Source organism: Amborella trichopoda, chromosome 4 (assembly GCF_054954075.1).
Source record: "Amborella trichopoda isolate Santa Cruz 75 chromosome 4, AtrichopodaSantaCruz75HAP2 v2.0, whole genome shotgun sequence".
NCBI classification, from domain to species: domain Eukaryota; kingdom Viridiplantae; phylum Streptophyta; class Magnoliopsida; order Amborellales; family Amborellaceae; genus Amborella; species Amborella trichopoda.
Window position 1 is genome coordinate 9,095,138 of NC_142339.1, and position 25,044 is coordinate 9,120,181.

The 25,044-nt window shown below is 37.3% G+C and overlaps 1 protein-coding gene across 4 annotated transcripts; it reads left to right on the plus strand.

The window, feature by feature from the left end:
- Window positions 1-2,024: 2,024 nt before the first annotated feature.
- LOC18442895 (putative protein phosphatase 2C 9) lies at window positions 2,025-23,106 on the plus strand. Of its 4 annotated transcripts, none has more exons than XM_011628216.3 (6): window positions 2,025-2,252; window positions 2,409-2,534; window positions 3,307-3,552; window positions 4,144-4,420; window positions 21,528-21,798; window positions 22,533-23,106. In XM_011628216.3, exons 2-6 carry the CDS (start codon window positions 2,490-2,492, stop codon window positions 22,555-22,557), a joined length of 864 nt encoding a protein of 287 aa, XP_011626518.1. In that variant the 5' UTR covers window positions 2,025-2,252; window positions 2,409-2,489; the 3' UTR covers window positions 22,558-23,106. The 4 variants fall into 4 exon arrangements, with proteins under 4 accessions (XP_011626518.1, XP_011626516.1, XP_088720944.1 ...); XM_011628214.3 differs by having other exon boundaries at window positions 21,528-21,682; XM_088864818.1 differs by having other exon boundaries at window positions 3,314-3,552.
- The last annotated feature ends 1,938 nt before the right edge of the window (window positions 23,107-25,044 follow it).

The following is a 25,044-nucleotide window of genomic DNA, read 5'->3' on the forward strand; positions in this document are numbered from 1 at the left end:
GATTGGGGGTTGATTTTTGCCCGAAAAACTGTAACAAGAAGAACCTGTGTTCGAAAAGAAAAAAAACAGATTTCGGATTAATTTTTTGGTCTTTTTTATCAAATTGATTTGTGTATTTTCATCATCAAGGATTCATTTGTCATATAAATTAGGTATGCTTATTTATTATTGAGTAAATATATTTATATGAATTTTTTTCTTGCTCGATTTCATAGATTTGGATTTTCCATGATTTTTCAATTAAATAAATATACCAAATTATTATTATTTTTTATGATTTTTGGTGCATTTGAAAGGGTGATCGAAGCCTTTACAATGCTTATATGTTGATTTGTTCAATTATTCGATGGTCGTTTCTTTCTTGAAATGTTGCTTGATTTTAGGAGTTTTTGATAAATCAATTTTTCAAAAAAATTATTTTGCTTAATAAATTTATAAGTTTTGATGAATATGGAAAGTGTTTTTCTATTTTTCTTAATAAAATCATATATTTTGATAATTATTAATAAAATAATGTTTTTGATAAAATTATTTATTTTGATAAAAATATGTTGTTTTGATTAATATGACAAAACCAATATGTATCGGTCTCTCTATCTTGTGACATCTTGTCTTTTACCGATGAAATTCTATATGGACATGTAAAATTTGGTGGATCAATTTCTTTTCCATTGTTTTTAATTATGATTATCAGTATCTTATAGTGTTGTAAAACTTGAAAGGTAAGGTAATGTAAAAGATTTCATTTTAGGAAACAAAAATATTTATGTGACCTACTTGGGTCATGTACATGACCATAGTATTCAAATATTAATTTATATATATATTTATTTGTCAAAAAAAAGGTTGTTTCAATTTTTTTGTAACATAAAAGTATGTAATAAGATATTATACACTTAATCTAAAATTTTCTATTTGTTTATTTGTTGGGGGTTTTATGACCCATTTAAAAAAAATATCTACTTGACTGGTTAGTCCTGTTCTGGATCTAACCTCTCCCAGCCCCATGTTCAATTAACTGTTTCGGTTCAATTTTGCGAGACTGTTACAAAGAAACGGATATAATGAATTACCTCCCATACAAAAAGGCAAAAAAAAAAATTTGCAATTAATCAAATATTAATTTATATTATTATTTTTATTTGTAAAAAAAATTTGTTTCAAAATTTTTATAAAACAAAAGTATGTAATAAGATATTAATCTAAATTTTTCTATTTTTTATTTTTTGGCAGGGGTTTTACCCATTTAAAAAAAAGAAAGAAATCTACTTGACACACCAGAGACGTGTCCCACCGTCAGTTTCCCACTACGTACGGCAGGGATTAACCTTGGTCCCCTGCGATTAGCATGGCGCATGAATGATGCATCCTCAAAACATGAAGGCCTAGTGAAGGTGAATTTAGTCAATTATAAAGTACATGGGTAGTATAGTCATTTACGAAAACAGTGGAGAGGGTGGGGAATATTGGGTGTCTTTTACGAGGATAAAACATCCGTATGCAATAAAGTCAACATGCACACCCCCTGCCTTTTCCCTCTCTAACCAGTTTCTCTCTAAGTCCTCCTTTCTCTCTCTAACCAATTCCTCTCTCTAAGTCTTCCTTTCTCTCTCTAAGCAGTTCGTCTATAAGTCTTCCTTTCTCTCTCTAGGCAGTTCCTCTCTAAGTCTTGGTTTCTCTCTCTAAGCAGTTCCTCTCTAAGTCTTGGTTTCTCTCTCTAAGCAGTTCCTCTAAGTAAGTATTCATTTCTCTCTCTAACTAGTCTTTCTTTCTCTCTCTAATTAGTATTTCTTTCTCTCTCTAACTAGTCTTTCTTTCTCTCTCTAACCAGTTTCTCTCTCTGTCTTTTGTGCTCTTTTTCTTCAGTCTTTTACTATTTTTACTCTTTATCTTGTTCAAATTTTCTTTTCGAATTTAAAAAGCACCCAAAAAGAAAACGGTTACGAAGTGGGAGAGACACAATTGAGATCGTTTATTGGGTGGACGCAGAGATTAATTCGAGGCATGTTTCCTGCGTTCTGTAAAAACCAACGCCCTTTTTATTCTTTCCCTCTCTAAATTCCCAACTTCTTCAACTTTCTCTCTCTTCTTCTAAGTCATATTCACACAAATTCTCCCTCTCTCTCTTGGGCTTTGGGGTTTTATTGCTTCTCGATTGGATTTGCACTTTTAATGATCGGTCCATTTGCGTGATATGTGGAGGAAATTGGGTTTCAGGACTTCCATATTGCAAATTTTCTCCGTCTTATCAGGTAAGTCAAATTCACACAAATTCCTCTCTCTCTGTTGCTCTATTAGGTTTTTCGGTTTATGGGTATTTGGTTTTATGGTTTTCCGATCAGATTTAGGCGTTTTGAAATTAACCTATGATTTCTTCTGAAACTCAAGGTTATTTTTGGTTCTTTCAGATGTGGGTCCCTTGATGTATTCTTTGAACTGAAGGATACAATAAATGTTTGGGATTTAAAGGACAGGAGACACTTATTCAGATGTGTATCGATCGGCTGTGCTGCTTTAATTCGGCTTACTCACAGGTCAGGGATGTTCTTCAATTGACTTATATGATATTTGATACTTTTTTTAATTGTTTTCATAAGTCGGTTTCTAGGGTTTATCTTATTAAAAAAGTGGATTTGAATTCTGGAAACCCCAAAATGTTATGCTTATTGACCATTTTATGGTTCTTTTTGCTTTTTTGGGTTTATGGGGTTTATATTGTATTTTGGAATTTCAATTTCTGTTGATTGTTCGGGTTCTTATTTGTGATCCTTATATTGGAGAAATTATGGGCATTAAGGGATTCTCTTCATTCTGATTTTGATGAGCACTATATTACAGATGTAGGGGTTTAAATAATTTATCTTTGGATGTATCAAAAGCATTCTTAATTTGTATTGACAAATTTGTGGATTCAAATTATGTTGGTTTTTACTCTATAACGTTTTGGGCTTTTTTATTTGACTTGAAAGAGGAGTGTTTGTGCTTTCTTATTTGAATTGAGGTTATCTTTGCTCCATTTGGATTACGGGTGATACTATTTTAGCTTGAAATGGAGTGGTTTTACTACAAAATTTGAATTAACGTTATTTTGTACTCTAACTAGATTTGGGTGACTCTATTTAGCTTTGGTGAAGATGGAGTGATATTGCTCCTGAATTATGTTTGTCTCCCTTGAAATGCAAAATATCTGTTGTTTGTAGAATACAAAGCATGATCATGGAGGTTTGCTCGTTATTGAGTGTCTTAGTTTTTAATCTGAACCATGGAAAGTTACTTTAACTTGAATTGAGTCTTTTGCTCTTGTAGCTGATAGGAGTCCGCTCATCTAGCAATACTGGTAAGGGAAGGAGCCATCAAGGTCGTAACAGGATTAACTATGGATTCAACTTAGTGAAGGGAAAGGCAAGCCATCCTATGGAGGATTATCATGTTGCAAAGTTTGTCCAGATAAGGGGACAAGAGCTTGGGCTATTCGCAATCTATGATGGTCACTTGGGAGATAGTGTTCCTGCTTACCTCCAAAAACATCTCTTTTCAAATATATTGAAGGAGGTTAGTGATCAGTTAACTAATGTAGAGCTACAAAGTCAAATGAAATAATGTTTTGGTACGTTAATGGGACAATGCCATATGGGGAGCCTAACTCTGTGACAGATAGCCTATTGATTGGGGGATAAACATAATGACATAATTTTCTTATCAGTTTTAGAAAAGTTATGTTTTTTGGGATGTTTTCGAATACGGAGTTTTGTTGGTGACACTTAAAAAGGAAAATTACAAAATTTTTGGAAATAGTGAAAGATGAAAAAGTATACCTAACATTTCATTCTTCATTTAAGTTTTATAATCTTAACTTTAGAAAATGAATAAGGAAAAATTACAAAATGACATATATTCTGGATATTATCTTTTTCTTTTAAAACATTGTGTGATATTTTCATGACTTCTTGGGCAATGTTGATATTAATCACTATGGTTAACTAAGGAGTAGTCAGGCCATTACTATTTTTTTTATGGTTGCTTTTGAATTTTCTGTTTGAAAGAATACGAGGAATCAATTAGAAAATAGGCCATTGCATCCTTATACTTTACTCCCTTTTTTTGTTCTTTCCCGCTTATATTTTATACATTATATATTTTCAGGAAGAGTTTTGGACCCATCCTGATAGATCGATTGTGAAGGCTTATGAGAGGACAGACAAGGCTATTCTTTCACATAACCCTGACTTGGGGAGGGGTGGTTCCACTGCTGTTACAGCCATTATTGTAAATGGTCAAAAGCTATGGATTGCCAATGTTGGTGATTCAAGGGCAGTTCTTTCTAGGCGTGGAGCCGCTATACAGCTAACGACGGATCATGAACCTAGCACTGAGCGTGGGATCATTGAAGAAAGTGGCGGTTTTGTTTCAAACATGCCAGGTTCTTTTTTCATTTAACCATTGGAAAGAACTTTTTGTTTTTTGATATCAATATGGAGCCAGGTCTAGTTATACTGAAAGTCTACTATAAACCAATGTCCTTGGTTTATCAATATCCATTCAAATGGTGGGTGGTAATGGAGCGTGGTGGTTTTGTTTCAAACATGCTAGGTTCTCTTTTCATAGAACTATTGGAAAGAAATTTATGTTTCTTGATATCAATATGGTGCCAGGTTTAATCATACTGAAAGTCTACTATGAACCAATGTCTCTGGTTTATCAATATCCATTCAAATGATGGGTGGTGATGGAGAACCCACCTTTGGAGTGATATGGTGGTCCTACTTAACTCCATCACCGTCCTATCATTTCAATAGAGGGTGCTGATCTGATTGATTTTTCACATGTGATTCTTGTACCCTTTTCCTTTTGTATGGATATTACTTTTATTGTATTCAACTGGAATATTAAACTGACTGGTTCCACAATCTTTTCTGATCTAATTTAATTTTCTTCACATTCCAAATCTAGTTTAAGCATAATTTACAGGTGACCGGGTTTCTTTGCCTTTCTATTTTTCTATTAGTTATAAGGATGCAGTTGATGTACTTAATATAGTGTAACTTGAGTGCGATGAATCTATTGTCTTTTCTAAGCAAAGATGATATATTCCTGTCCATATGTTATGGAATACTCATTTTTTTGGGAGAAGAATTTCTTATATCCCACTATGGGTATACTTGTTTTCCTTATAATGACATATGCTTTGTGTATTTTGTGTATCATATGAAGTATGTTATACGAATTTGGTCAGAATGCTTCAAGAACATATATACATATGCCTGCATTCCTGGTTAAGGGTGATTTTTGGTTTTATTTTCTCTGTCACTTCATTTTTTATGACAGGAAACTTAGGACTTTGCTGAATTCCTCGTTGATGTTTCTCTCTCTCTCTCTCTCTCTCTCTCTCTCTCTCTCTTTCTCTCTCCCCCCCCCCCACCCCTCCCCACAGACACGCACACATTGGCACAATTTTTTCTCATTTCATGGTATGCTTCTTGCACTTTCTAGGCTGAAGCATTCAGGACTGCCACTGATCTCATTAATTGTGTACTATTGTCATCTCTAAAGTGTATTTCCCTTTGTGGATGTTTAATTAGCATTTCTTCAATCTATTTAGATTTTGGGCTTATCAAATTTACTTTGAGCTTTTTGGGTTTTTATGCTATGTTCTGATTCCTCCTTTCTTGACATATTTGAACTTAAAACATCCAATTACATTTCTTGTACTGTATGCTGATCTAAGCAGAGACTATGGAGTGGTTATCCAAAATCTAAACATCTTTTTATCTCTTAGATTCTGCTTTTGTTTACGCCCTTTTGGTGTCACTTGATGTATCTATTTCCCCTTGGAATTTTCCCAATGGCTGTATATGCATATATCATCACCATGTTTCTCTCTTTATGAAATTATATCATTTGGATTCCCTTTGCACCCAAATATCATTTCCTCCTACGGTTACATTGGATCATAGTCCATCAAGTTAAACTTATTCTTTGACGCTGCAATGAAGGAAACTTTATGGAATTCAACATCTGATTGAGAACAAAATTTAGCCACATGATCTCAAGTGTACATCCTCTTTGATATGGTTTTTAGTCTGTTGTTGCTTCTCTTCTACTTTCTCATCCTTTCTTTCAGCCTTGAAATCCTTCTCACACCCTTCTTTTCAAGGTCTCATCACAAGCTTGTTGGCAACAACTGATGTAGGTCCAATTGTAAATTGGAATTGGATACTACACAAGCATGTAAAATCTCAGTGGACTTGGGAAATATATGCTACATGGGTTTCGGTTGAATAGATTCTCCAAAACTTCGTAGGGTGGACGAGAAAGGACTCTAGAGGTGGTTAACATGTAGGCTAGGAGTATCGGTAAACATGGTCGCAGCAGTGATATTGGGGTTACGGCAGATGTTTTTAATAATTAATTTATCAAATGGCATATTTGGATGTCATTTGGTATTACAATTACTTTAATAAAAGAACCTCAATATTACAAATGAGTAGCAATGAGGTCAAATTTGAAGTCATCTCACTCCTAAAAGGCAAGTCAATCCAGGATCTCTCTCTATCTCTCTTTACCTCAAGCCTCACATGCTAGAGGCTGAGCATTCCTCTCTCTCGCTCTCTCAACCTCAGACAGGGCTGCTAACAGGCCCAGGCCGAGGGCCTGCATCGGCCACATGATAAGGCTCGTGAGCTGGTATCGGCCCGATCCTAGGCCTAAGCCAAGGATCATCATCATCATTAGAGCCTTTCCCAACTAATTAGGGTCAACTGCCTGGGCCAAGGGTGATAAATTAAAATACAACAAAGTATTGTGTTGGAAATTGAAAAAGAAAAAAGATAAGAGAGTTCAAGATCTAGAAGGAGAGAGAGGTAGAGAGAGATAGATGAGAGAGAGGGTCAATGAGGAGGAAGGGAGAAAATGAGGGTCATAGTGGTGTCTTTTAGACCCCCACACCCCATTTATACACTTCATTTTAATAATAAAATTTCAAAGTACGAAACTGCCCCTTTAAGTACAAGAAAAGGCAAATAAGTCCTCAAGGACTGGAATACAAGAATAAATTAATATAAACTTAGTAATTCTTAACATTCCCCCTCAAGCTGGTGCATAGATATCTTTCATGCCTAGCTTGCTTAAAATTGTTTGTAGTCGAGGTTTCCCAACAAACTTGGTAAGAATGTCTGCCAATTGGTTTTGGTTTTAACATATGGAAGATAAATTTCCTTGGTAGCCACCCTTTCTTGAATATAATACCGATCTACTTTTATATGCTTCATTCTATCATATTGAACTAGTTTATGAGCTATGCTGATTGTCGCCCTGTTATCACAATACAAGGACATTGACCATTTCACAGATTAACAAAGTTATAATAAAAGGATTTATGGTTCGCATGATTCATGAGTCATGGATCTATACTCAGCTTCAACACTTGATCTTACTACAACTAATCGCTTTTTACACCTCCAAGTTACAAGGTTCCCTCCAACAAAAGTACAATACCATGATGTTGACTTCGATCCATGATAGAACCAGCCTAGTAGGTGTCTGTATAAGGCTTCAATTCGTAAGTACCCATGATTTGCAAGTAATAGTCCTCTTTTTAGCGATAGAGTACCTTGAGATTTGATTTGGCGGGTGTTGGAAAAGAAAGGTGTCTCTAGACACTACATCGACTTGGTGAGAGATATGTACGGTGGAGCGTTAACTAGTGTACAAACAACTAGTGAAGAGATGAGTGAGTTTTCAGTGACAATAGGTCTACTTCAAGGGTCAGCATTGAGCCCGTACCCCTTTGTCTTAGTTATGGACGACTTAACTAGGCACCTACAAGATGATGTATTGTGGTGCATGTTGTTCGCAGATGACATAGTTTTGATTGATGCATGGTTAAGGGAATCTTGTGGGTAGGGTGACGATCCCTCTTCGGAACCTCGATACCATGGTTCTTGCAAGGGATCTTGTAAGGATCCATGTTTTTCGACTTTGGGATCTCGCTCCCAAAAAAGGGATCCTCGTTCTATCCATCAGTGATATCCAATTCTATTTCGAAATAGATCCCCGCTCCCATCAACCATGGTCCATGGTTTTGGTACATTAAAATCTTGAGTTCCATGTTTGTGGTATCTACTTTCATTCACGGATGATACTAGGTTAGAGATTGTCATTGTTCGAAGTTCCCATTATTTAGGAATCATGAGTTCCATGATGGTAAAATCCAGTCCCTTTTTCGCATAACAAGGAGTTCCATTATTTTAGGTTCTTAATTTGAACTAGACATAGTCTAAGAGCGATCCATTGTTTTATTAAGTCATATTGTATAAGCTGTCCCTTTTAGTTGTGAGAATATATGTTTCATTTAAAATCTTATATTTATGATGCCCTATTGTTTTGGATTCTTAAATCACAATGATGAATCCTCTTAGTTGTGAGATAAAAATATATGCTTTCATTTCAAGCTTTAAAAAGCTTCTTTTACATCTGAGAGAGAGAGAGAGAGAGAGAGAGAGTAGTTCATCTTGTCCTCTTGCCCCTTCGGAGAGCCTGCCTTTGAGAAACAATGGAAGCAAAGGAGACTACATTCGAAGAAGATGACCCTTGAGTGGTAGGATTCTAGGTAGCTGGGGACTCCAACAGAATGGTGGGTGTCAAACTTTTGTCTTGGCCTGACGATGTAGTGGGAGGGACGGGCCTCGGTAATGGAGCAGCCTGACGAGCCTTATAATCAGCATCAAGGCAGCGCCTACTGCTTCTAATGCCCCAACATCATCCTTGAGGTGGTCAACATCAAGATGAAATTCCCACCCTTTGTACTTCTCTGCATGGTCTGATCGTAGTCTACTTAACAACCTGTCATTGTAGTGAACATAAACCAATGACTCAAAGCGTAGAGCATTTAACATGTTCAGCTTAGCACTGTGACTATAACTATACGTACTCCAGCACGTTTCAACACATGGCGAGTTGACATTCTGAGACAACACCCTAACAGGTAGTGAATATAATTCAGGAACCCCACCACTATATAGATCCCACCACGAAACAGTTGACATTTTTCCTCTATCGGAAATGGATGCCGGGAGTAAGAAGAGAACAGTTACTTACAAAATCATTGATGTATTGTTGTATTTTGCCCCTCTCATTCTCGTCTGGGTACTACCTTTCAAGCACATCAAGATAAGATGATGTTACTTCTTTATCGTGGTGCGACTTAAGCCTCTTCTCCCCACTAGGAGTTGGCATAGTTAACCATTCCCGAGAGTGATACTTAGGACTTATAACATATGCCAAACATAGTTAAGAACCTTGATATTTAAACAAGAGGAACCCCATTATATAACATACTTAAACCTCGATTCTTTAACTATGGGAACTTGTACTAACTCTACTTGACAACACCATTTTTATGTATAGTGGAGCTTAGATTCTTGCTAGTCAAAACATCTAACCCATTGACATGGGATCTCTCTTCCATAAACCTAAGAATCTTGTTCCTTGTCTTGTTCATTGTACGGACACCGAACCTAACCCTAGGGAGCTTCCACTATAGGGCGGTTTTGGCTAATCCGGAACTGATCCCGCTCTCTCCCTCGTCTCCAACAACTATAGATTGATGAGACCCGAAACGGTGTCAACCCAAAGAACTTTGGAGGGATACTCTAGAATCCATAGGTTTTAAAATTAGTTGACAGAGTATATGGAGTGCAAGTTTAGTAATAATAGGAGTAGAGACAAGGAAGTTGTCAAGATTGACAGCCAGAAAGTACAAAAAAAACCGCACTTTCAATATCTAGGATTGAAAATCTAGGAAAATGGAGAGATCAAGGAGGATGTCATACACAGAATTAGAGTTGGGTGGGTGAAATGGAGATGTGCAACTGGAATTTTATGATCGTTGCATACCAATTAGGCTGAAGGCAAGTTCTATAGAACAACGGTTAAACCAACTTTGCTCTATGGGACGAAATGTTGGGTGGACAAGAAACAAAATACCCATAAAATGAGTGTAGCAGAGATGAGGATGTTGAGATGGATGAGTGGCAAGACAAGAAGGAATAGGATTCGCAATGAATCTATTTGAGAGAATTTAGGCATGGTATCAATAGACGATAAATGAGAGAGAGTTGATTTAGGTGGGTTGGCCATGTGTGGCGCCGACCAAGTACAACACCTGTTAGGAGGTGCGAGTTAGTTCAAGTGGAAAGACTGAAAGGGCAAAGGGTAGGCCCAAAAGGACATGGTTGGAAGTAGTCCAAAAAGATATGGGGACTTATGGCCTCACTGAGGATATGGCCTTTAATAGTGCAGAATGGAGAACTAGGATTCATGTAGTCGACCCCTATTAATTGGGAAAAGGATAAAATGATGATGAGTGCTCTTGTGACGATGATTTTAAATACCTAAGTATTATGATGGCTGCCTCAAGGTGGATTGTTCGTGGAGAATGCGTAAATTGACTAATCACACTCACGACATATACATGTTTGGCATATAAGTGAAAGGTATATTAGTCGACCCACTAATCTTTGAAAATACCCACATCCTTGGGAGCTTCGCCACTTTGGTCATCAAGCTTGTGATTTTTTTTCTATAGGTGCGTTAGCTGGTTTTGCCCCCAGTTTTCTAGTTTCCTTATGGAGATCCAATATATACTTCCTTTTAAGTGTTGAAGATTCCTATTTTCAACTAGCTACTTTTATTGCAAGAAAGAACTTTAGTGGCCTTAAGTTGTTGAATTTCCTTGGGACAATTACCAGTTACAACAATGTCATCCACATATACAATTAGGATTGTATATACTACTCTTGGTTTGTTTGATGAATAAGGTATGATTAACATGACTTTGAGTATACCTGATTCTTTGAAGAACACCACTGCACCTCTCAAACCAAGTTCAAGGAGATTGTGTTAACCTATAGATGGCTTTTCTTAGTCTACAAACTTTTCCTTCACATCCGGGCGTGTGAAACACTAATGGAGTTGCCATGTGCACTTCCTCTAATTCCCCATGAAGGAATGCATTCTTGACATCCAAGCAATGCAAGGGCTACTCCAAGTTAGCTGCCATAGATAGAAGTACTCGAATGGTATTCATTTTATCCACAGGAGAAAATGTTTCATGAAGTTTATTCTATGGGGCTGAGTAAACCCCATAACAACTAATCTAGCCTTGTATCTGTCAACAATACGATTAGCGTTGTGCTTCACATTGTAGGCCCATTTGCAACCAACTAACTTCTTCCCTTTGGGAGGGTCTATCAGTTCCCAAGAAGTAGATAGCAACTCATAATAAACATAATTGCTAATTGGGTGAGTTATGCAACTGCATTTACCTTTCTGTACAGCAATTTGCAAATCCAATTGATCACATTGAGAACTGATTGAAGTACAATTCGGATTACCTGGATTTGCATATAATTGGTTGAGGCATGTCAGCTACGGTGATCTCCACTTCTTTTTCTTTCCGTTGAGTATAGACTTTTAATTCCTTTTTTCCAACTTCATCATCATAAGATTGCCCCCCATTGTTCTCCTGAGCTCCAGAACTAGGAAAAATGGGAACAAGAAGGGGAACATGGGACCTCTCTTCCACACTGTGCTTTGCCTGAAGAGAGGTAAGGAAAAAAGGAGTTAACTGAAAAAATGTTACATCCGCTGAAAGAAAGTTCTTCCTTGGCACTAGATCATAGTATTTATAACTCTTTTGAGAGGACGGATAACCATCAAAAATACATTTCACAGATATGGGTCCAACTTTGTACGATTTGGACCAAGAACATGAGCGAAGCAAACATAACCAAAGACTTTAGTAAGAACATTAAAATGTAGACGATAAGGACTAAGAAGTTTATAGGGGGATCTGTTGCCCACAAGAAGGCATCTGATTGATGAGATAGAATGCAGTAAGCACAACTTCTGACCAGTACTTCTTGGGTACATTTACACTCAAGGGAAGAGCATGAGTAACTTCAAGAGGTATCTATTCTTTATTTCAGCTACCCCATTTTGTTGTGGGGTATATGAGCAAGAATTCTGATGTTCTATACCATGTTCTTTAAGATAGGACAACAAATCTCCATTGCAGTACTCTCCACCTTGATTAGACCTAAGTATCATTTTGTATTATGAAAGACCTTAAAGCTTCTTATGAAAGACCTTAAAGCTTCTTGTTCCCATTTTTCCAGAACTAGGAAAAATGGGAACAAGAAGGGGAACACGGTAGCTTTCTTCCACATTGTGCTTCGCTTGAAGAGAGATAGGGAAAAAGGAGTTGACTCATAAAATGTTACATCTGTCGAAACAAAGTTCTTCCTTAGCACTAGATCATAGTATTTAAAACCCTTTTGAGAGGAGGGGTAACTAAGAAAAATACATTTCACAGATATGGGTCCAACTTTATACGTTTTGGACCAAGAACATGAGAGAAGCAAACACAACCAAAGACTTTAGGAAGAACATTGAAATGTGGATGATAAGGACAAATAAGTTTAATGGGGGATCTATTGAACACAAGAAGTCATCTGATTGAAGAGATAGAATGCAATAAGCACATCTTCTGACCAATACTTCTTGTGTACATTTACACTCAAGAGAAGAGCATGAGTAACTTCAAGAGGTATCTATTGTTTCTTTCAGCTACCCCGTTTTCTTGTAGGGTATACAAGCAAGAATTCTGATGTTCTATACCATGTTCTTTAAGATAGGACATTGAATCTCCATTCCAATATTCTCCATCTTAATTAGACGTAAGCATCATTTTAGTATTAGACTTGAATAATGATCATCTTATGAAAGACCTTAAAACTTCTTGTTCTCATTTTTCCAGAACTAGTAAAAATGGGAACAAGGAGGGGAACATGGGAGCTCTCTTCCACACTATGCTTTGCCTGAAGAGAGGTAAGGAAAAAAGGAGTTGACTCAAAAAATATTACATCCGTCGAAACAAAGTTCTTCCTCGGCACTAGATCATAGTATGTATAACCCTTTTGAGAGGACGGGTAACCAAGAACATACATTTCACGGATATGTGTCCAACTTTGTATGATTCAGACCAGGAACATGAGTGAAGCAAACACAACCAAAGACTTTAGGAAGAACATTAAAATGTGGATGATAAAGACAGAAGTTTATAGGGAGATTTGTTGAACACAAGAATGAATCCGCTTGATGAGATAGAATGCAGTAAGCACATCTTCTGACCAATACTTCTTGTGTACATTTATACTCAAGAGAAGAGCAGGAGTAACTTCAAGAGGTACTTATTCTTTCTTTCAGCTACCCCATTTTTTTGTCAAGTATACGAGCAAGAATTCTGATGTTCTATACCATGTTCTTTAAGATTGGCCAACAAATCTCCATTGTAATACTGTCCACCTTGATTAGACCTAAGTATCATTTTGGTATTAGACTGAGAAGTGATCATCTTATGAAATACCTTAAAGCTTTTGAGAACTTCATATTTGGTCTTCGTAAGATAGATCCATGTATACTGAATAGTTTTCCACAAAAGGAGCAAAATACCAATAACCAAAAATAGTAGTCACCGGTGATGGACCCCACACATTAGATCAGACGATAGAAAAAGGAACAATACCTTTATTTTTATTGGGTAAAAAGGAGTTTCTATATTGTTTTGAAAGTTCATAGTCTTCACATTAAAGTCTGACACACTAGTAGAAGCAAATAAATTAGGAAATAAAATTTCAGTGATTGAAAAGACAAATGACCAAGTCTGAGATGCCGCTGCTAAATCCGATCTTTATTGATATTAATGCTAGGCTGAAGAGCTTGAGGACTAATAGTACACAAGTAAAGAATATAAAAACCATCACCTTCGTGACCACTGTCTTCCTCGTATCCAGGTCCTGGAAAACATAATGGGAAGGAAAGAAGTTTACAGTGCAATTTAGGCCCTTGGTAATGCTACTTATAGACATGAAGTTTGTGTAGCAAAGCTAGGAACATGAAGAACTGATGATAGAGATAATCAGGGGAAAGTATTTACAGTTTGTTTCCTAGCAATGGAAGAAAGAAATCCATTAACAATTCAAACTTAATCTCTACCAGAACAAAGGAAATAAGAAGAAAGCAAGGGACACATCCTACTCATAAAATCTGAAACTCCAAAGTCAATGATGCGGGACTGTCCAGAAGGATAAAGAAAGATGTGATTAGCAAACGCATGAATACTTGAGAGGGCAAATGATATTTGTGGAGGTAGTAGATGGGTCATCTAATTGTGTAAACAATCCGCGAAGGCTCTCAGTTTACTCTTAGGAACTTATATTAGACGAGAGTGGAACAGCATTGAGTTGTGTTTGATCTGCATTAATAGTTGCTAAACCAGTAGTGGATGAAGCAATGTGCGCATTGAATTGCCCACGATGATTAAATTTTGTTGGTTACCAACTAAATCGCAATAGTTATCGTTAACATGGCCAGTGCTATCACACTTAGCTTATCTCCTTGATTGGGACCCCCTTTCCAAATTTTCAAGATCCACCTCCTTTATTATTCCTAAGAGGTAATGAGACTGAGACAAGAGCAGAACGGTCCATTGGTTGTGCGGTTAGCATGACATTTTTTCAACTTTCCTCACTCTGAATAAAGGGAAATAATTGATTGGGAGGTGAAAGATTATACTGACTGAGGATTTGAACCCTAGCTAACTCAAACTTGGAATTCAATCTTGCCAAAAAATCAAAGTTAGGGATTTGTTCGACAGGTTGGTTTAGACACCTAATGATGGTCCAACTCCTCCCATAGATTGCACAGCAAAGAGAAATAAGATGCTAAATAAGATGCTACAGATCGGCTCCCCTGTCGAAGGTAGGATTTCTTCTGCCTCTATTGGTATTCCCCAGACACATTCTTGTTTTGGGAGTAAGTTTGTTGTATTGATTCCCATATTTGTTTCGTAGTTTGAGTAAACAGGAAACCTGAAACCCCCACTAATTTAAGGTTGCATTGGGTGCAATAACCTAGACATTACAGTCAAATTTTCAGTCTACCACTTCTCATGTGAAGGATTTGTCTCTTCTTGTTCAATAATTTTCCATTGATATTTCCCAACAACCCTCTTCCACCATTTAACATTTTAGCAGATTGTGACCATTCTAGAATGTTGGTTTCATCAAGTTTAACAGTTGTAATTTGCAGTCCAAGGTTTTCTTCATGGGTATCCATGTGAGAAGTCACACCTAGAATATAAGTAGTGGTAATGAGTGCTCAGAATCACTGATATTCGACATCTCGGCCACTAAATGGCCTATACACACCATAAAACCTCTCGTTGACTGCCATAAACAGCTACTTGATTTCACTCCACACAGAGATGCGAAACCATCCGTATAAGAGATCTCGATAGAATGAGTCTTGCAGCCCATGACCTAGGGGAATGACATATTAAAAGAGTCCAGCAACCAATTTTGAAGCATCAAAACATCCCAACCAGTCTTAGGGTTCTCAGTTCAACATCACAAACTAAATTTAGATAGAAAGTAGCCATGAAAATTAGGGTGGGATGACCCACACCACTTTTTCAAATCTGAGTTTTCAATTTACACAAACCAGATCTAGGGTTTTGGCTACCATCAATTTTCAGATCTAGTTTCTCAAACCACGCATCACAGAAAATTCACAGAAATAAGGGAACCCTAATCATTAGGATTTTTTGTTTTGTTCCATAACTGATTTTCCAGATTTAGGGTTTCTGTCTGCATAGCTATTGAAGACATATACACAGTTAAATCACATCATTAGGGTTTTAGAAACATATCCCAAAGCCTCGTTCTGATACCAAGTTAAAATGCAATAAAGTAATATATAGGAAATAAAAAAATAAAAAAATATGAGAGCGAGTATGATTTAGAACAGCAGAGAAACTTAGAGAGAGAGAGTGAGGGAGTGTGTCAAGTGAGGAGGAAGGAAAAAGACTAGGGTCACAATGGTGTCTTGTAGACCCCCCATGCCAGTTCAATAAACAAAACTTCCCCTTTAAGTAAGGGAAAAGACAAATAAGTCCTTGAGAACTTAAATACAAGAAGAAACAAATATGAAATCAATCATTCTCAACATGATAGGTGACTTTGGACCTGCACTGGCCATTTCTGGGCCTGTCTTGAAATATTGTTCATATATATTTTGATATATATTTATTATATAAAGTTTTATGTTCATATGGAGCAAACCCAAGCTGATCCTAAATAGTTGGGAAAAGGCTTTGATGATAATGGGGCCCGACCCATTGCGGGCCTGGCCAGGCTAGGCTCGGGTCACATGCTGTGCTTTAGGGCTTAGACCGGGCTACTTCCAGGCCTTTATTACATGGTTTTGGGCCCAGGCTGGCCCTAGCACGAGCCCTGCCCGTTGGCATCCATAGCCCCACTACCACCACCACGCCTTCATATAGTCTGAATCACCACAGACGCCATCTCTGTACTGCCACCATAGTTATCGAGATTGGACTAGACCTGCTGGTCTGACCAATCAAACCGCTAATCCATTCTTTGGCCGGCTTGGTCTAAAGAGAAATTGGGTTTGGTTGGAAATTGGTCAAAACCAGTGTTTGACTGGTTAGGCTGATTTTGAATCATTCAATTGGCTAAATAAAATTGGAAATTTTTTTAATATATTTTATATTTTTAAATTATTATTGGTCTTCTATTTTTTCTAAAGTCCAATCAGTGTGACCGATCATGGGACTAAGTTTGATTAGATCAGACCTGTCAATGGTTTAGTGTCCAGCCTGTTCTGATGATACTGACCTCCGCCCTACCCCCATTTTGCCCCTACCACATGTCTTATCACTACTCCCACTGCCACCACGACTGCACCACTTCGACCACCACTACCATACCCTTTTTGCCACCACACCTTCACTACAATCATCAACCCTATAACCATCACCCCGCCACTGTCGATCTCACCATTGGAAGCACCAAAAGCCCCGTCTTCCCCAACCAGGGGCCTTTCCTACTCACCTGTACACCCACTGTACTCTCACCGCCACTACCACCACCATTAACACTGGGCCACCACTGTAATGGCACTACCATACTGTCTCGAGCACACTTCCACTGCTTCCACCATCACACTGTGGCCTCACTGCTGCCATTGCCACTACTATTGCTATTACAGCCACCACAGCCACTACCACAGCCTTACCACCGCTGTCACCATACTATTCACAAAGCCCATTTCGTACCATGGAAAGGCATCCAACAAACCAATAACTGTATTTCGACTCAAATACTCTTCCTGGAAAATGACCAGATAGCCAGATCAATTTTAAATGGAATGTATTTTCTTGTGCATGTACATCCAAACTGGCTCATATCTAATCAAATCAAGAAGCTTCTAGAATCTAAAGAGCACAAAAATAGGAAACTAATTCCTAAAATATGGAAAGAAGAATGATTAGATTTAAAAACAGACTCAACCTATCCTAATCTTAATGGCAAATGTGAGTTTTACTTTCCTAGTATTCCTTCTTATACAAAAAGATTTCCTTCAAAGCTATCAAGGCAAATGTATACCCCCTTCAGTTTAATGTGAAACATTCATCATACACGTTATCAGTTTGTTTCTGATCCTACACATTATATAAAATTGGTGGGTGGAAAGCACAGTAATTGTCCAGATATTATAAATGTAATTTGTGTGGTCAGTTGTTTTATAACGTCTACTTTTGGAAGCGACATTCGAGCACCGTGTAGGATTATATGGATATGCAGGCCCATACTGCAGAAAAATATTTTTTTTTGACATTTCTATCACCGTCGTTAGATTGCACAACTCATTTTGATTCCAATTGGGCTTGCTTTTCCTGTTTCAAGGCAATTGATCGACTGGATGTTACATATTTTTGCTAAGAAGGATTTGGTTTCTTGTTCTAGTATAGGTCCTGAGTATTCAAAGATATCTGTGACCTGCAATCAAATTGTTTGGTTTTGAGTGCCTCTTAGAGATCCCAGAGTTCCTGTCCTCTAAGTGGATCACAAAATGAACCACTTTTGTGCTCAGTCAGGCATGCCTTCGGGGAACATAATTGTAGGAGGATTGGCCGCCTTACTTTTTTGTTGAAAAAAATAAACAATGGGATAGACCAACAGTTTGTGGAAATACCACAATCTGGGCGTCATCTAAACGGGCCTCCTCTGGCTCCTCGCCCACCAGTGGGCTGCCACTCTTGATCTAACCCATTGAGCTAGAAAGTCCAATCTCTCTTTCCTCCCTCCCTCCCTCCCTCCCTCCCTCCCTCCCTCCCTCTCTCTCTCTCTCTCTCTCTCTCTCTCTCTCTCTCTGGTTCGAGAGTTGCTGCTCATTGTAGCACATGAACTTGGCCATGGCCATGGTGCTCGTTTACTACTCCATATGCAAAATAGTTTCATGGCTGGGCTTACCTAGTTTGTGATAGTACACCGTTTTACAAAGGTGTCCATGTCTAATTTGATCTTGTTTCTTGTGATCTGCGTCCATAGCAAGATAATCAGTAAGATGACACCTATTGTTGCAGAGAAGAGTAGGTGAAATGGCAGAGCATAGAGGAAAAGCCAGGGTAGGAGAAGGTCTTGACCTCAATGACAGGAAAATGTGGAGATTACCGCAAAAGTTATCGGAATACATAGATCACTGGAAAATTTGAGGATTTTTAATGAAGAGGTTCCTTGCTCTGCTTAGGGAATTAGGTAGAAATTCTCAGAGATTAAAGAGAAACTGATCTAATTTTTGGTCCTTCAGTGGATTAAGAAGATAATTGATGATACCGATGAGGGATGAAAAGGCTTTCTTGCTGGAATAGAATAATTTCGAAGATTTTTTTTTCAATCTATTGTTCCCCATGGATTAAACACCAGTCAAGGTGAGAATGAAACCAACCAGAAAATGCTAAAAGATAACCTTGAGAATGAGGTGATAACGGCATAGACTATAATCCCAGTTTTGCAAACTAAGCCCTTTAACTCTTTTGCAGAGGCCTCTAATAAAAATGTAATCATAAATTTCTTTGAATCTTCATTCTTATGCCTCAAATTCCTCATCGAGATTGGGATTGTTCAAGTTCCTTTTACATGAGAACTTAAAAAGCTGGAATTTCAACACAAATGAGATTACTTCCAGCAAAGGAAAAGCTTCACATGCTTGAATCCTCCGAATCCAAATCTAAACCAGAAAAAATGATAAGAGCTAATGAGTAGATCCCAAATAATTCAGAGTTAATATTTTTTTGGCTAAAATACAAATTCTCTTGACGTGCCATTCACAGAGTGAAGTAGCAGGTAGTTGCAGTGATAGTGGCCTTGGTGGGGGCGTATAAACCCTAATTTGTTGACCACCCCTTGGTGATGGTGGTGGTGGTGGTTGAGGTGGTGGTTGAGGAGAGTTAGTGAATTGTAGAGAGAGAATGGACCTTTTCACTCGATGGGTTGGAAAGAGACTGGTGTCCTTGGATGAGGAGGAGGGGAGTGGATGTGGGGAGGACTTTGGTTTAGTTGTTGGATGAATTTGACTTTTTGTAAAAGAAAGATTTCGTAATTAAAATAGAAAAAAAGGTAGGGATGGAGTGAGGGTTCGACTTTTTAAAACTAGAGGGGGCCTATGGGCTTTCCATGGACCCAAGGATTTTTATGGGACCATAAGTTCCCAGCCTCACAAATAAGGTTTTCAGAGTACACTTCAAACTTTTTCTTGGTTCAAGAATATAAGCAATTGAAAACAGTTCTTGGTTACAAGGATATATTAGAAAGCATAATAATTAGTTGGCACGAAAGGTATAAAATAGGCAACGGATGTAACCTCTACGTGTAAGTTTTGACACTGATGGTAAACTGTCAGGGCATTATGGACAACTGTCCGGCATTGTGGACAACCTCGACATGTAAGTTTTGGTGGCTGAGTCCGGCCTTATGGACAGCTGTCAGGGCTACTTCAGTCTAAATTCATAAGGAGTCAAACATGGGGATAGCAGGCATCAAGTTTTTTCTGGATTGTCGCCATGATATAATGATGCTACATCATTTCATTGTGGTGTGTGTATTGTTTTTTAATGCAGCTGCGTAATGCAGTATGCGGCCGCATCAAGCGCTATGCGGCCTGAGGCGCATTGCATTGAACCCCATATACTCTTTGGGATGATGCGCACGCATATGCAGGATGTCACCTGTATATGCTGGCGCATAGCGCAATGGGCTATGCATCCACATATGCAGCCCATGCTTGTGGTTGAAAACTTGGCCTACAAGCGTGGGCATAGCGGTATTTCCCCTCCCCCAAAAATGGGGGTAAATGGTTTGGTGGGTGTTTGTATAACACCCCCACCCACCCAAAAAAGAACCCCATTAGAACCACTTTTGTAGGTTCTTTGATGATCAAAAGCCAAATAAAAAAAAAAAATCTATTTTGATTTTTCTTGAATCCAAAGATTCCTAGAAACATTTATAGATTATTTTGGTTATCGATTGAGATTATCTTGGGGCTTTGTTTTGAAGGTGTTTGGGCGAAGATTTACCAACTATTCGAGGGTTTTCAAGTGCCGAGTAGAAACTAGAAATCAAAATTTCTTTCGATTATTTGGTAATAAACATTTGATATGCACATTCACAAAATGAATTACCATATGACTCGTCTGATTGAGATTTGAGATGGGACTCTAGAGTTAAGTTGATTATCTTTTGTTTTCTTATGTCTTCATAAACTGCCGGTGGTTGTATGAATATTTGGAGTTTGAACTTTGGAATTTTAATTGTATATGTGAAGTTTGGAATTTTGGAAATGCTAATTGAGATGGAATATATTGCTTTGTTTACATGTTATGATGTCAATTGTATTAAATATTAGCAACAAACTCTATTACTCTTTATCAGACTATCAGGGGACTTAGGGTCTTGGACAACTAATATACTAGAGAAATAAATAAGTTAAAATACGTACTCTCACATAAATTGCATCCTATGCTTTTTTATGCATTATTATATTTTTTTGGAATTTTTTAAATTTAATGACTGCATCGGAGGTGATGCGCCCACATTGGACTGCATCGAGCCGCATCGATGCTTCGGCCCCTAACCACATCGTGTCCGCATCCCACACTTTAAAACACTGAATGTATATATATAGACGAGATTTTAATGAATCAGTTAATTTTGTTTTTTCTTTCGATATATCTGAAACATTGAAAGAATACAAGTTTTCTTGAGAACTATGTATTCTTTATACTTGCCATGAGGTGTTCTTCCCTAGATGTAATTTTGTACTTACCCCTACGTGGTTAATTGGCTGGTTCCCCACTGTTGGTAGAGCATCATTCTTTCTTTCATCGACAGTCTCAAGTAACCCAATTTTCTTGTTATTTAGTTTTTTGGTTTCTTATGTTTGCTTTGTTTCTCTTTTGGTTCTTCAGACTACTTTGAAGTGAATCATCTTTTGGCTATACACATTTGTCATGATTATTGGTGTTTTTTATTTTGATAATGAGTGCATGTTTTTTAATATTGTAATTGTATTATTCAACTGAGAAGTCTCTGTTATTGTTGTATCAGGAGATGTTCCTAGAGTTAATGGACAGCTAGCTGTTTCCCGGGCTTTTGGAGACAAGAGCCTTAAGTCACATTTAAGGTCAGATCCTGATATTCGACAAGTGGACATTGATGCTGACACTGAGCTCCTCATTCTTGCTAGCGATGGCCTATGGAAGGTTGTTTCTCTACTTCTGTACTGCTCTCTCTCTCTCTCTCACACGGATGCACGCGTGGACATGCGCGCGTGCTTGGAAGGTTGTCCCCCCTGCTCGGTTTGTGCGCGCCCACATATGTATGTATTTAGACTCACAATCAGGGCCTTAAGAGTACGGATGAAAGTCTTTATATGCCAGGGTGAGGTGTAGAAACATCTAAAACCTCAACACCCACCCACCTTAACCCAGCCACACAAATCACCTCATGAACTCAATATAAATACATATACACACACACTAACACACACTAGCATGGGGATCTGATTTAACACCTAAAAAATTCATTTTGGTTGAATTTAGAAAGTCAACTTTCCCTTAATGAGGAAAAGTGCCTATCCCATTGCAGGTGTCTTGTTTTAATGGACACAATTTTCATAATTTGAGAGGTGGGCAATGGATTTTTTTACTTAAACATTTGGTGACAAGGGTCTATCAGATGATGTTGAGAGTATCATATAAAACCAGGAATTCTCTAGGCACTTTTACAATGGGTGGGAGAAAAGAATTTCTAAGGTGAAGTTGCTGTGTTTTACCACCTAGGAATCCCCATGTCATTTCGTGCGAGTTTCATTTCGTTCCTTATGAAATGACTGAATATGCATATATCAAAAGGACATATGCAGAGTGAAGGGCTGGGGCATTTCAGATAATCTTGAGGATTGTCAACTGGTGGTTGGCTATGTCAACTCAACATAATATTTTAAGTTAGAATATCTTGTATAAGTTTGTGTGACGCACGAGTGTCCCCACCCACAACAGAGAGAGAGAGAAAGAGTTGGACGGACTCCTGATGGCTTTGAGAACTGTCTAGGTTATGGATAATCAAGAAGCTGTAAATCTCACTTTAAAGATCAAGGACCCGCAAATGGCAGCCAAAGAATTGATAGCTGAAGCACTGAACAGAGATAGCAAGGATGACATATCTTGTGTCGTGGTTCGGTTCAGATTCTAGGGGAAAAGGAAGGGTCTCTTCGCTTTTGGACATCAAAGAATTCATACATATGGAAGGCTTTCCATGCAGCAAAATTGCAGTGTTGATACTATGACCGAAAAGCACATAGAATATGAGCATGCCAAAAAGGGTATTGTTGGAGAAGCTTCATTGGCTTATTATTGACCTCTCTCAGCTTGGTCTTCCTGTATATTGCTTATTTTTATTTGTCTTAATTTCTTTGAGCTTATCTAGGCATAAATTTGTTTAATTATGGGATAACCATCAATTCCAATTCCAATGTATACTGGTGATTAGTGGAGACCTGGTTTTTCTTTGTTGTGCAGAGGTTTGAGCGTTGTCCCCTGCTTTGCGGGTAATGTTTGTACCAATGATCATGAAAAATGTTGCTATATTTGTAAGAGAGTATCAAAAGTAACTATTTATGGAGGAATTGACATTGTCTTGCGATGGATTCCCCCAAGCAAAGGGATTTTTGTTTGTTGTTTTATCTAATGTGTGGCCTTACCAACATGATAATGAAAGCTTGAAATGGTATTTCTCAATAATTTAGACTTGCTAAAAAGTACCCTTAAATCCAGACCCAAATATCAAGGGGATTTTAGGAATTTTGTTTTCTTAGCATATATATAGCTTTTAATTTTTTTGTTAGTCTAATTTTGTGTGCCTATGTGTGTGTACATGCATGCATGCTGCATCGGTACGTGCTGTGTGCACTGCGTCTGTGTGTGCATGAGTGAGTTGTCTTTCGTGCACCCAAAAAATGTGTTAAAACATGTTGATTGTAGAGGAATGATGCCCCCTTTTTTTTTGGGGCAAGTAGGAATGATGCCCCGACTCTTTATCATCGACATCAGACGGTTCTTGGACTTATTTATTATGTCCTTGTAGGGCATATTATAATACAGGTAGCATTATTATTCTTAAACTTTGAAGGATGCCATATTAGATAGTCCAATGAAACGGATCTTATCATTCTCAAAAGACTAGAAAAATGTTGAACAAATGGTCTCATTCCCAACGAAATTTATCTAAGTGCACATCGCTTTTAAGTATTTTAACAATTTACCCTTTTTCTATTATTTCGATTTAAAATCATATATGTTTTGATTGGTATTTTGAAATTAAATCAAAAGAAATGGGAACAGATCTTATCATTCTCAAAAGGCTAGAAAAATATTAAACAAGTCCGTCTATTTTCTCAGAGAAATTTATCAAAGTACACATCTTTTAACAATTTACCTTTTCTATTATTTCCATTTAAAATCCTATGTTTTTTATTGATATTTTGAAATTAAATCAAAAGAGATAGGAAAATTATTAAATAGATACAACAGTTGCATTGGATCATTGCTCTAATTTTGTGGATTTTAACAAATTTCCCCTATTCTCATGGGAAAACAAGAAAAGCAAACATATCAAGGAAACAATCCTGCTAAATCGAGATGCGGGTGAAGCGACTCACACCGACCATCTAGTTAATGAAGCGTACTCTTGCGCGGGCACACAATACTCCCTTGGGCAAAAGGTAATAGTTAGAATGGTTTTTTCAATTTAGAAATTTGAGATGTACTATAGAATCACCAACAGGCATTTTCAAAAAGTAAAATAATGGAAGTTTGAATTTTTAAGGAAAAAGTTTATATACGGGCGATGCCTTAAATGCAAAAGGATAACTCGTAATCATCTAAAACTTTGGGTAACAACACAACCCACATAGCAATCCATGTATATCGAAAAGTATGTATATCTGGTGTTATAAATATACAATCTGATCTTACTTGAAAGCTCAAGTGAGATAGATATTTTTTCATAATATTTAGGTTGTTTTATTATTAAACAATCAGATTAAGACACATCGTCAAAATATTTGGGTTGTTTAATTATTAAACAATCAGGGCACAACTCAAAAATTCATTAGAAGAAGTTTATTTCAATGCTAAAAAATCCTCAAATTGATCATCGCTACCTCAAAATGTATGATGTCTACCTCAAGAAGTTTGATGTATGAACATAAAAAAAATGGATTTTAATTCTTGAAAATCGTACATCTTGTAATACATTTTTAGACCTTCAATTTTCAATATTTTTAAGTGTTTATAGACGATCTACATAATTTTTCAAGCTTTAAACTTTATAATTAGATATAAAAATAAATTTTAAGATCATCTATTGTCAACTGGAAGAAAAAAAAGGCACATGATTAATAAAAGTCAGTAATTTTTTTGTTAAAAAAAAAAAAAAAAAAAAAAAAAAAAGGTTCAAATGTTTGGCTCCCTCTTCTCCTTGTATGACTTTTATTCGAAGAGGGCGGCGAAGTTAGTGGCATGGAGCGTTTGGGTTGCTCATGAAAATGCATTTTAATATTCAT